Consider the following 12,032-nt stretch of genomic DNA (forward strand, 5'->3'; position numbering starts at 1 on the left):
ATAGGTTCTTTGACCTTACAAACAGGTAAACGAGAGAGGGAAAGAGTGTTAATTAATGATATTCACTATGTCTGAAAAACTAACAGCTTTCAATGGTGACTTGTCTCCCAGCTTTCACATCTCCTGGGTTGATTCTGGTTCCAGTATAGTTTGGAAATTAGAATAAGATAAAACTAAAGGGTGCACTGGTTGGGTTCTTTTTACTCTCTTTGAAATGGTTGCATTAGAAACATTCATTCATAAAGGTAGTTTAAGGCAGAATGAGTCTTTGTGGTCATTGTCTCTCATTCAACATAAACTGTGTCTCTGTTTAAAAGATTTTTTTGTTTGTTTTGTGCAAACCCTCTTGAAATGTTGAGTTTTTCAGTGAGTGTAGCAGCGAAACAGGGGTTTCTGGGTGGAAGCATCATGACCCCTTCTCCCCTTGCCTGTTCCTCACAAGGTGTGCTTAATTTCTGAATACTTCCCAGTTGTGTCTTTTTGTGGGAGAAACTTTCTCCTCTGATCTTGAGTACTGAGCCTTAGCCTTGTGTCTGGCAGCAGTGAGCATCCTTTTGACAGGTGAAGCTAGCTGGAAGGCAGGAGCTCCTGTGGTTTGCTCTTGAGTCAGGAGAGAAGTGGAGAATGAAAGGATCCTACACTATATAGTGGAGAGTGATTCCTGTGAGGAACAGGATTCTGAACTGCAAAATATTTTTAAGCCCTTTCTCCCATCAATTCTGTGGTTGTATATAACTGTCACTAATCCAGTAAGCTGGATTTCTTTAATTAAGCTGACACAAAGAAGATAAAACTTGATTTCTTAGAAGGTGTAGGAATCTGACTGCAGGCTTTTAGGGAGATCCAGCTTCCATGGCTTGTGGCCTCTTTGCAGAGGCCTGTGGTGTTGTGAAATTCCTGCATTGTCACATATATGGGCACTTGTGCTGGCCTTCCAAGTTGCTCATGGAGGGATTTTTCCATTCTACATCCCACTGGATGGTGGAATGCTGTGCTGTTATAGATTACAGAATAGAAACATCTTAATTAGAAAACTCTGAGTTTTAAGTCAGGGCACTGAAAAGAGAAAGAGGTCACCTAGAACAGATGTAGGAAAGGGCATATGCTTGTTGCTGGTGTCTGCTGTCAGCAACAGAAACCAGGATCGTCCTTTTTGTCACTGAAACCTGACAGAATTCATCCATTAGAGTTGGGATCTGTCAGTGTCTAGGTCCAATGAACAGATCAAATTTAAACTCTCAGCTGGGAGAAAGAGATCCTTTTTGGTGTTGGGGCCAATAGCCAGGTAGGGACTGTGCTTGTGTAAGACCACTGAAAACAAGACGTGCTGCTGAAGCCCTGCAGCTGGCCTCCTGCTGGCACAACTCATGCTTTGCATACCCTTCCTTGCTTCTCCAGTCAGCTTTGTGGGAGAGCTCTATCAGCCAAGGATGCAGCCCTTCTCCCTTCCTCAGAAGAGATGGGGCTTTGGCATGACCTTACCTCAGCAGAGAGAGTCCCCACGAGGGGGGATTCTTCTCTAATGCCATTTGGGATGGATTTAAACACTTTCTGAGACCTGGCAAGGGACAGAGGCCCCTATTACCTTCTTCTGTATCCAAGCTGGAGGCTGAACTGCCTGATCAACTCCATTCAGTTTTTGAAGTCAGGGAAATTTAAAGAACTTAAAACACATTAGCGATTGTTTGAATTACTTGCTGAGTGTACAAATGGGGAAATCCATTGAGAGAATCTGAGAGGAGCACATTCAAGCTGAAGGGTCCCCTGTGGTGCAACCCTGGTTCCTGGGAGACTCATTTGGGATGCTGGTTACCTCATGCCAGAATTTTGCCTGGTCTCCCAAAAAAGTCAAAAGCGTCACAGTTGTCCCAGTCCTGCAGGGTACTTGTCTGTGCTGGAGCTGACAATCTCCCTTCTCTGTTACTAAGGCTGAAGAAGAGTTAGTAAAGGCTCAGAAGGTGTTTGAAGAGATGAACGTTGATCTGCAGGAGGAACTACCTTCACTATGGAATAGGTGAGTGCTGGAAGTTTTCCCAAGGGCTAGTTGGAAGGAAGTGAATATCCAAGCTCTTGTATCACTGTTCTTAGCCTAGACTGCGTGTCAGCTCTTTTTTTTCTGGATCATCTCCATCTATCCTAGGATTCCCCCCAGCCACAGGTTCACTCTGTGCTTTACTTTGTGATTTTCCTGAAAAACATGATTTTTACCACAAAGAAAAACTGTATTTCTCTGCTTTGCCTGCTTAATTCCTTTGCCCTACAAGGTCTGCTCAACTTTCTTGAAAGACTTGAGAGACCATGGTTTGCCATACCAGTGACTGTGGTGATGAAAAGGGAAGCGAAACAAAGACCAACTTTAGCTTGAGGGATGAACTGTAGGGCAGCAGAAGCTGATTTATGGGGAGGACACAGTGGAAAACTGGCAAAATCTTCCTAGGAGTGTCCCAGTTTCTTATTTTTAAATGCAGTGGTCATGTCCAGGTTGACAGTGCTGGTCTGGGATGACTGAGAAAGTGGGCAGCAGCAGGGTGAGAAAGCAAAGTGCTGACATCTACCTTCACTCCCCTTTCCACCCAGCCTGAGTCAGGACTCCTTGCTCAGCCTGCAGGCCTGGCTGGGGAAGGAGCTGGGAGGGATACAGGCATCTGGGTGGTTCCCTGTGCAGAGCCATGATGCTGCTGGCCTTGGACAGCTTCTCCCTCCTGCTGTTGCTCCTTCAGCTGGGTGCTGGTAGAGCACTCTCTGTTGGCAGCTGGCAGGCTGGTGACAGGCAGCTGCTGGGATTTTAAGGTGCCACAGGTTTTTCACAGGCTCCTGCTATCCAGCTGATCTTTCTGCTTCCCTGTTGCTCTCTGAGCTATCCTTTGCTTTCTTACTCTCTCTGCCCCTGAAGCAAACAGTTCATGCTTTTTTGGTTCCCCTGGTGCTGGGACTTCTGGATGAATTACTATCTGTCCCCCTTCTAATTCCCCCAGCTCTGCCAGCACTGTTTGCATCAAAGCCTCTATCCTTTTTTTCTTTCCATCTTTCTACTGCTTGTGCTCTTTTTTTTTTGTGTGTGTTCTTTTGTATTTTTCCTTTCTTTTTCCTCCCCACACTATACCTCACTCTCCCTTTAGCCAGCATATTCAGATCCTGTCCTACTTGGTCTCCTCTTCCCCCTGGACACATTTGCCCTGTGCCTGGCCTTTGCTCCATCATTCCAGTCACATTTCCCTGCCACTGTCTGTTCTCACATGTACCATACCTGAGAGAGTTAAGTTTGAATGGGAATGGTGGGTGGGAGGTAGCAGAAAGGGTAGGATTGAAAGGTTTTGAGAGAGCACTGTGTCCATTAAATTCTTCTGTCTTGTTTTTCATTTGGCAGTCGTGTTGGTTTCTATGTCAACACATTCCAGAGTATAGCTGGCCTAGAAGAGAACTTCCATAAAGAAATGAGCAAGGTAAGGCAACTAACAGCTTATCCTACTTACTGTCTCTTCACTGTTAATGAAAGAAAAACAAAACCCAAACTCAAACAAACAAACAAACCCCAAACAAAACAAAGAAATAAAACCAAACAGAAAACCCAGAATAAAACAAAACCAAAGACAACAACAAAAAACTCCCAACAAACAAACAAAAAACTCCAAAAACCTCAAGCTAAAAAACAGCTGGAGAAAATCACCCTGTGTTGGAGAATAGTACAAACCCTTAGTTTTTTTCTGAGCCACTTGGGACAAAGGCAGTCTGACATACAAATGTGAAGGGATGGAGCACAGGGAAGAGACCACAGGGCCATGGGCAGCAGTGGGCAGTTCATGGCACTTGACAGCACTCTTTTGCAGATGCACAGAGGAAAGGGAAGCCACTCTCAGACCCGTCTCTTGCTGCCTTTTTTAATTCATGTGTATTATGAATCTGTAACCTATAACCTGGTCAGGCTAAGCATGATACCTGTTTTCTTCCTCCTCTGCTGCCTGGCAGCCAGTTGCTGTGTACCCTCATTGTACACATGTGTGGGGTTAAAAACAGCAGGGAGTCTGCAATTAAGCTGAAGACTGAGACCTGCCTCACTCCAGTCCCTCAGAAAGGCTCTCCTCCACAGTACCTCCCTGCTTTGGCTTCTTTCCTGCCCTGTGACCCAAAAGAAGGCATTTAAGTACGTAGCATGGGCCTTATATAGGCTACCAGTGTGCCTTGAATTGGCAATCACAACAGTAAGCAGTGTTGGCAAGCCAGATCCTGGTGCTGTGTGGCACCCAGAGGAGACCTCAGGACCAGTCTGTGGGAAAGCCCCCTATTGGCACTGTCATTTACAAATACGTTCTTGTTCTTTCAGTTAAGAGCTAGAGAAATCCTGAATTCCTTAGGTCTGTATGCTGCTTCCAAGACTTGAAAAAGTAAATGTTGCACTAATCTTCAGGACTGAGATCCCAGCTGGGAAACCCTTATATTCCCTCCGCTCCCTAATGTCATCCTGACAACAAAACAGCCACTAAGCAACAGGAAACATTATAGTCCTTCAATTCCCAGCAGTCAGGGGCCCTCTGCCTTGGTGTAACACATCAATTTTGAGCTCTGCTGACATTTTATGGGGTCTTTTCCAGTTAATAGCCTGCTCTTCTCCACTGAGGGATGAACTAAGTGTTAAGAATAGGGAGGATTGTTACAATTATTAGTTCGTTGCTGTTAACATACATTCAACAAAACATGGGAAAGATGCTTGTTATACAGGAATTCTCTTCTTGTATGATTTTTCTTGTCTGGATTTTTCCTTTCTTGAGGAATTTTGTATGAGGGTGGGGCTTTTGCTTTATTCCATAAGAACCATCTGTTTCTTATTACTGCTACAGCATCCAATTAATTGCTGGTGTTGCCTGCACAATGCCTCCAGCATTGACTGCATGGGATCCCTCCTCCTACTAGTGATAAATCCAGTGTCTTGTCTTGTTTATGGATTGGCTGTTTCAGAAAAGGAGTGTCTGGAATGACTATTGCAACCTTTGGTGCCAGAGTGTTTAACCCCTAATATTGCATTTCTGCAAAGATATCCAGGTTCTGCCCAAGCCTAGATGGCCCAGGCAGCTGGTGAAGTTAAAGGCTTGTTCCCCTGAAGTCCAGCTGCCTTTGGCTCCATGGTTGAAATGGCCATATCCCAAGCTTTGGTAAGCAGGCCTGAGGAACAGCTTTTGGCTGCAAATCCAGAGTGAAGCTCCAGCTGTAGCACACAGATCTTAGATAAACAGTCATCCTGCTCCTGCAGTGGTACCTGGCAGCACAGCGGTGGGCCCGGGTGATAGAGAAGCAAAGAGGGTGATCTGTAAGGAAGACAAGAGCATTCATTCCCAGAGATGCCAGCAGCTCTTTGACAGCTCAAGTGCTGTAGCCTTGCATACCCTGCAGAGAAGTGGAAACAGATTTAGGGTTGTCCTCTCTTGAAAAAGATGAGGAAGTGTGTGTGTCCAGCCACAAGCCTGTGTTTGGTCAGTCTGTGCAGCCCAGACTCTCTTCTGGCATCCAAGCTATTTTCTCATTCTTTTTCTGTCTTTTGTTTTTGTATTTTGCAGTTGAACCAAAATCTTCATGATGTCCTGCTGGGTCTAGACAAGCAGTACTCAGGCAATGCCTTCCCTGTTAAAGCACAGCCCAGGTCAGTAACTGTGGGTAGTGTCTTTCCCTCAGCAGGGAGGTGGGACAGGGATGTCTCTGCCCAGGGGTATTGGAACCTCCAAGCTGTCAGTTGCAAGTGATTTGCCCACCTGCCAGTGCCCTCCTGAGTCTTCCTAGAGCCATGCCCAAGATTGCACTTGGGGCTGGCTGACACAATGCAATACCCTCTTACCTTTCTAGGATAGCATCTGGAGGCCTAAACTTTCACTAGGTGCTGATATTTAGGGACCTGACTCTCAGCTTTGCTTTTTAAAGTCTAATTCCAGCTACTGAGCTGCCCTTCCTTCTGGGTCCAGTTGCCCAGCACCTGTCCTGTTCTTTCCCTCAAAAGCTCCCACCATGTACCTGCAGCTTGTCAGCTTGAGCATCAAGAGCCCATTTCCTCAGCCCCTTCTTTGGCCCTCCAAACTTGGAATCACCATTTTGCCAAAGCCTTATGCCCATCCTGTGTATCCAGCTGAAGTGTGTTTCTCCTTCCTGGGTGTTGCAGAAGTAGTTGCAGCCTCACTAATATGAGGCCTCCTGAACTCAGAGCACTTTCAATCCACGTGTGTGTAAGGAGTGAGTGTCCTCTGGGCCTTCAGTTTTCTTCCCTCAGCTGGGTCCTGTCCTGTATGTTTAAGTGCAAGTCTGCACATTCCCTAGCACTGAGAAGGGAGGGAGAGGTTAGGCTCTGGATTAGGTTAACTGGGTCCCAATCCAAGTGCATGAGTGATGAAATAGTGTTGGGCTCTGACTTCCAGCTGCTGCTAATCCCACGTGCTGGGTGAGCAGGAGCACAGCCCAGGTCCTCAACTGGTGTATTGATGGAGGGAGGTGGTGAAGTCAGCATGAAGTAAGGGTAAGCTGTGGCCTGAGTGCATTGGTTTGGAAAGGGTAGATCGGCTGTTGAGACCTCTGTGCTCCCTTGTCTCTCCTCCCAGTTTAACCTGTTGCAGTCATGCATAGATGACTTGCGTCTCTTCTTCCAGCATTCTTCCAGTGTGGTGTTTGCCAGCTCTAAAGAAAGAGGGAATTTGAGTTGAATTTGGCCCCTGAATTTTGGATTGCTGACAGTGCTGCTGTAGGAATGCTACTTGTGAAAACAATGTCTTCTTCCCAAGTTAGCATGTGGTGTCTGTTGATCATCACAACCCAACCAGACTGAAACCTTGTGAGGAGGCTGTGGTGCCCATCTTCTTGCTGCCATGAGCTGTGTTGTCTCTGTTAGCAGCATCCTCCAGCGTCCTTGGAGGAGGATGAGGTAATATGACAGAGGAAGGTTGTAGCTATTGCTTTGCCCAGCTCTTTCTTCCTCCTTTCTCTGTTCCTCGAGGAACTGATTGTAGGCAGCAGTGACTACCTGGCCCAGAGGTGTTCATTGCTGCTGTGGCAGGAGGTTTCTGGCCTTAAAGAGCTCTCAATGAACAAATTGCCTGTCTTTACAATTCCTGTCCCCTGTCTTTACAATTCCTGTCCCCCTTCAAACTGCTAGCTTACTCTGGGGCTGTAATGGGTGTCTCAGATGCAGTTCTGTCCCCTTTGGCTGGCTATGAGACCACATAGCCCTAAAACCCAAAATTGAGTGCACGCACAGAGTTCCCTGTGTGGGCAGCAGTCTGAGTGCTGCTGCTTCATCACCTTCTCGCTGCATCTCAGCTGAGATGCCAGACCTGTCCTCGAGCGACTCTTCCTCCTGAGCACAGTGGAGTAGGGCGTTGTAGGAGGATGTAGAAAAGGTCTGCCAGGCTAGTTTTGCAGTGACCAGGAAACGCTGTGAGGCACTTCTTTGTCTGCTGCTCACCTGGCCTCTCATTGTGGCACTGGGCTGGGGTGAGTGTGCAGGAGGAAATAGCCCTCACTCATCTGATGGCTTATTGTGGTCTGCAGTAGGAGCAGATGCTTCCCTAACCCTTTCTACTGGGAAGGGGACTGGAGGTTGATACAACGGCAGGAAATGAATGAGGAGGTGTGAGAAGAGAGGCAATTATCTGTGTGCATCATTATGGCATTCATGTGAGGCCCTACAGAAATACTGCTGTGGCTGATGTATCTGGTGCTGGCAGTGTAGCACAGTAGCATAGAACAGCTGGTATATTTCTGGGAACTTCAGATATATGTTTGGGAGTTTTTTCTGAAAGAGTTGGAACATTCAGGGCTCAGATGCCTAGAAGACTGAGGAGATCTGTGGGATTATCCTAGTGTGATTGGACAAGCTGGAAAAAGACGTGGTAGGAAAGCTGCTGATTAGGTTCCATGTGTAAGACTGCACAGACTGCATAAGGAAAGAAGAATGGGGAGCTTGTTTCTTTCGCAGCGATATGCACAGGGGAGAGTGAGGAGCTGTGAAAGAACATTTACAGTACTCTGGTGCTCTGTACAGTTTCCTTCTTCTTCTTCTTCTCCATGTGCACCCTGGCCCCATATTCCAAAGTGCAGGGGAAGTTCTAGTTTCCTTACATCCATCTATCTATCTATCTATCTATCTATCTATCTATCTATCTATCTATCTATCTATCTATCTGTATATATCTTTGACAAGCATAAAGAACCACCTTCTACTTTCTCCAAACCAGCTCATAGCTTTCTAGGAATGAAGGGAAGTGCGTGTGTGTGGGTATTCATATGTGTGTGAGAGAGAGGAGATCCTGTCATCTTAATTACAGCAAGTTTTGTGGCACCAAATAAATGGGTGCTTGGAAGCTTAACTTTTCCTCCCTGGTTTGACTGTGCCATCCTGTAACTGAAATGATTTGCGTGCCATCCTCAACAGAAAGAAAACTAAACTGTTCGCCAGGCTGAGGAAAAAGATGAGCAGGTACCGGTACGGAGAGCAGCATTTCGATACGTGTTTGATTTAGTTCCTAAAACTGGAGAGGCTGTTGCTGGACTCTAACAGCCTGGCACGTGTTAACCCTGTGGTGGGAAAGGGGTCCTTTGCATGATATGATGTGTTCATGGCCTGCTGGGTCCTGCTGAGATCTCTCTGTGTCTGGATAATCCCATTAACTGCTTGTGTGCCTGGTTTGAATCCTTGCTTCTTTCCCTATCTAAGAAGGCAGTGTGAAAATTCAGGCATTGTCTGTCCAGTTGTTTTTGTGTGATGGAAAATGCAGTGCTGGGTTTTCCATGGGAAATATAATCAGTTTTGGTGTTTAACAGCTTCTAGTTTTACCTAGTGGGTTTGTTCTTTTAAACAGGTCTGAAATGCTGCATTCTCATCCCCTGCCTGGCCAGGGAGAACCAGTAGGCAGGTCTTTTCACACGCAGAAGTCCAGTCCTATCTACCTGTTGCAATTGGGAGAACGATGAGGGGGGAGAAAGATACTTCTGGCTTTGCTCCTTACTTGCTCTGTTCTTGAGGATCCTCAGTATCTTGCTCCATCCATTTAAAATTTTGTGCAGGGCTGGAGGAAGAGGAAGCCTCTTGTATAAAGACTAGTGTCTGTATCTTGCCTTTCAAAACAGTGGTGGCATTGATTGACTGGATTGCTACAATGCCCGCAGTTACCATGGGTCAAGGACTCGGACAAGAACATGCTATGGAGCAAAGTGGGAATTGCTGCAGTGACATGGAAAATTCCTCTAAATTTTTGTTTTTCTTACTCCTTGTGTTGATACTCCCTCCATGGGATCCTTATAGGAAGGAAAAAAAAAAATATAATTGTCAAGATGATGTACTGCCAGCAATAAGAGACAGTGCCGGTGGATTGGGATCCTTGTTTTTCTGATCTGGTGTCCTGCTGACTACAGCAAGTCATGCAGCCCTTCTCTTTGTCTCTGCTATGCATACTCAGTAAAGTGGGAGGTTGGAGAGTGAAGAAGGGTAATTTTGTAGGGAAGCTGATGGTCAAACTTAAATATTTGTATGCTCAAGTTAAAAGTAGTAAAGCAATATATTGTGCTGTTACTATTCTGAGGTTTTCTACTGTAGGAAAAGGAGGCTTCACTGGAGTACTTCTCTGGATGTCTGTCTCTGGTCTTGGTTGGACCAAGTGTTGGACCTGGTGTTGTACCTGGTCTAATATTTCCAGTCACTGAGAATGGATGGATTGTACAACAGAAGGAGGGCTACTAAATCTCCCCTTGATGAGCTCTACTCACAGTGTGCTCCTGCTCTGCCTTGGTAAAGTCTAACTGCCTCAGCAGTTAAGGTGCCTGACCTGGGCTCTGCTGGGCATTTCTGCTGTCAGAGCAGCTGCTGGGGTCACAGAGAAATGTGCAATCCCTGCTGCAGGGAAGGAGGATCTGGAACTCTGTCAGTCTTTGATCTGCAGCAAGAATGTACATTTGTGCCACCATATGTTTGAGTGTGTAGGTTCTTTTTTCCTTCTTTCTCCCACCCATTCTTTTAATTTTTTTAAAAATTTCTAAATAGATCTCCAGCATGGTCTGGTGGTAAAAAATTAATTACCTTTGACTTAAAGGCCCAGTGTGAGCCTTAACTGAGATGCCAACCTTTTGTCTTCTTTCACTTGAGAACTTTGCAGGAGGTAACTGATCTGTTTTTACCATATTGGAGAGTAGGTTTTATCCTCTGATGTAGGATTGTTACAAGTGCAAGGGAAACTCATCTGCAGATGTTAGTCTGCCCTTCCAGAACAAATGAGGCAGCACCATGGAGTGTCTGGGAGCTCAGCAGCACTAAAAGAGGCTGGGGGATTTTGACTTTCCCTTCAGCTGCATTAGACCCAGCTCTCTTTCCAGTTCTCTGTTTGCAAAGAAAGTTGACACCCCTTTCCCTTCCTTGCCTGATATTACTGGATTTGGCATCACTTCCCAATTGCTCATGGGAAGGAAAAAGAGCAATGACTTTGTTGTTTTGGCTTGCTTTTACTGTGGTGCTCGTGTTTGGTCAGTAGGTAGAGTCCCCACACTTGCTTTTTCCTGTATTTCCTGGAGAAAGCAGTTAGTTGGAGGCAAATCCTTGCTCTGTGTGGGCAGTGTGTGCTCCCTGGGGACACGTGAAGGACAGAGGATCCTGGTGACCATCTCACTTGGCACTGGTTGCACTGGCTAAATCCCTGCAAAGCAACAAGTGCAGGAATGAAGGTGCCGCTCTGGGGGCTGCAAAAGGCTCAGCCAGAATTAGCACTGGCATTTTCCTAGGGGGACTGGCCAACACATCAAACAAGCTGTAAATAGTAGTGACTTAATGAAGGCTTTAGTGTGGGGCCCTCACAGCCCAATTTCTTCCCCATGTCCTACAGGGACTGACTCACATGGGAGCCTTTTACCAGTATATCTCCAAATTAAGTCCCTGCCAGACACCAGAAATAAGGCACTCCAAAGCTGTTTCATGGCCTTTAGAAAATAAGCCTGAACTCCTTTTTCACTGGGAGAACTGGCCTTTTCAAGTCCCTAGAAGGAAAAGTCTACCCTTGTCCTGGTAGGCCAGCTGATAGTCAGCAGTGCCAGTATTCCTGGTGTAGTCTGGGAAGTCCTGGCACTCCAGATGTAGATCACTGTGTCCCCCATCTTCTCCAAAGTGCTTTCAGCTCCTGGGGAGGTAACAGGTAACATGTACTTTTTTTCCCCCCAACTCTGTCTAGCATTAGAGGATGTTTTTTGACATTTCCTGGTGTTTCCTGGTGACTGCTGTTTAGATCAGGACTTTACCTTCACCCTCCAACCATTACTACTTCTAATCTATAGCACAACTTGGTAAATTTTGCAGAATTCTTTACACAACCCCTGTATTGGAGTGATTTCTGGGAACTTCCGAGGAAGAACACTGTTCAGTCAGACTGAAGAGCTGTAGGGGTTGGCATATGTGTTCTTTAGTCTCTCCTCTTCCCTTTTCCTTCTTCATTTCCTTTTTTCTCCCTTGGTGTGTGTGTCCCTGGTTGAGAGCTGCTGGCAGAGAATGTCACTGGGTTTGTTGCATCATGTTGGTGTGGTGCTGGCATCAGTGTCATCAGAAGTGTCCAACCTGCATGTGGACCTGAGAAACAGTGCTTTGTGGGGAAATGTGCGTGTGGGGTGTGGGTATGGGGAGAAAGTGGGGGGAATGGGTGAGGGAGAAATGAATGAAGAGGGACTGGGATGGGGAGCTTGAAAGCTGGAATGCTGAGCAGGGTGAGATGCTTGCTTGTAAGAGGAGGTTTGTTGAAATGCCTTGCTATCCCTTCTTCCTCTTGCTATCCCCCACTTGTAAACAAATGTTTAGGAATGAGGCCATCATGCATGTTGGCCAGTGACCACCACAACTCAGGCATCCAAGTATGAGTGGATGTACATGTCTGAGGCTCTGGGCTCTCTTGGGACAGAGCAAAGTAATACATTACTTGATCTCCCTGCAGAATCAGATCTGCCTTGCTTTAGTCCTGGGTCTATGCCAGGATTTAGTGTCTCAAGATGTAGGAAAGGATCTGTTTCTTTCAGCTTCTCTCAAGGCCTTG

The 12,032-nt window shown here is 46.3% G+C and overlaps 1 protein-coding gene across 12 annotated transcripts in view; it reads left to right on the top strand.

The window, feature by feature from the left end:
- BIN1 (bridging integrator 1) overlaps positions 1-12,032 on the top strand; it is a 95,478-nt gene that overhangs the window by 58,706 nt on the left and 24,740 nt on the right. For 7 of the 12 annotated variants that reach the window (XM_069020984.1, XM_069020977.1, XM_069020981.1 and 4 more), the window contains 3 exons: positions 1,929-2,014; positions 3,368-3,443; positions 5,550-5,632. In XM_069020984.1, coding sequence (XP_068877085.1) covers positions 1,929-2,014; positions 3,368-3,443; positions 5,550-5,632 — 245 coding nt within the window. Of the gene's footprint in view, positions 1-1,928; positions 2,015-3,367; positions 3,444-5,549; positions 5,633-8,404; positions 8,450-12,032 lie in introns of all 12 variants that reach the window. The other 5 variants (XM_069020973.1, XM_069020974.1, XM_069020975.1 and 2 more) reach the window with 1 other exon arrangement.

This window comes from Aphelocoma coerulescens, chromosome 7 (genome assembly GCF_041296385.1).
Source record: "Aphelocoma coerulescens isolate FSJ_1873_10779 chromosome 7, UR_Acoe_1.0, whole genome shotgun sequence".
Classification (NCBI taxonomy): Eukaryota; Metazoa; Chordata; class Aves; order Passeriformes; family Corvidae; genus Aphelocoma; species Aphelocoma coerulescens.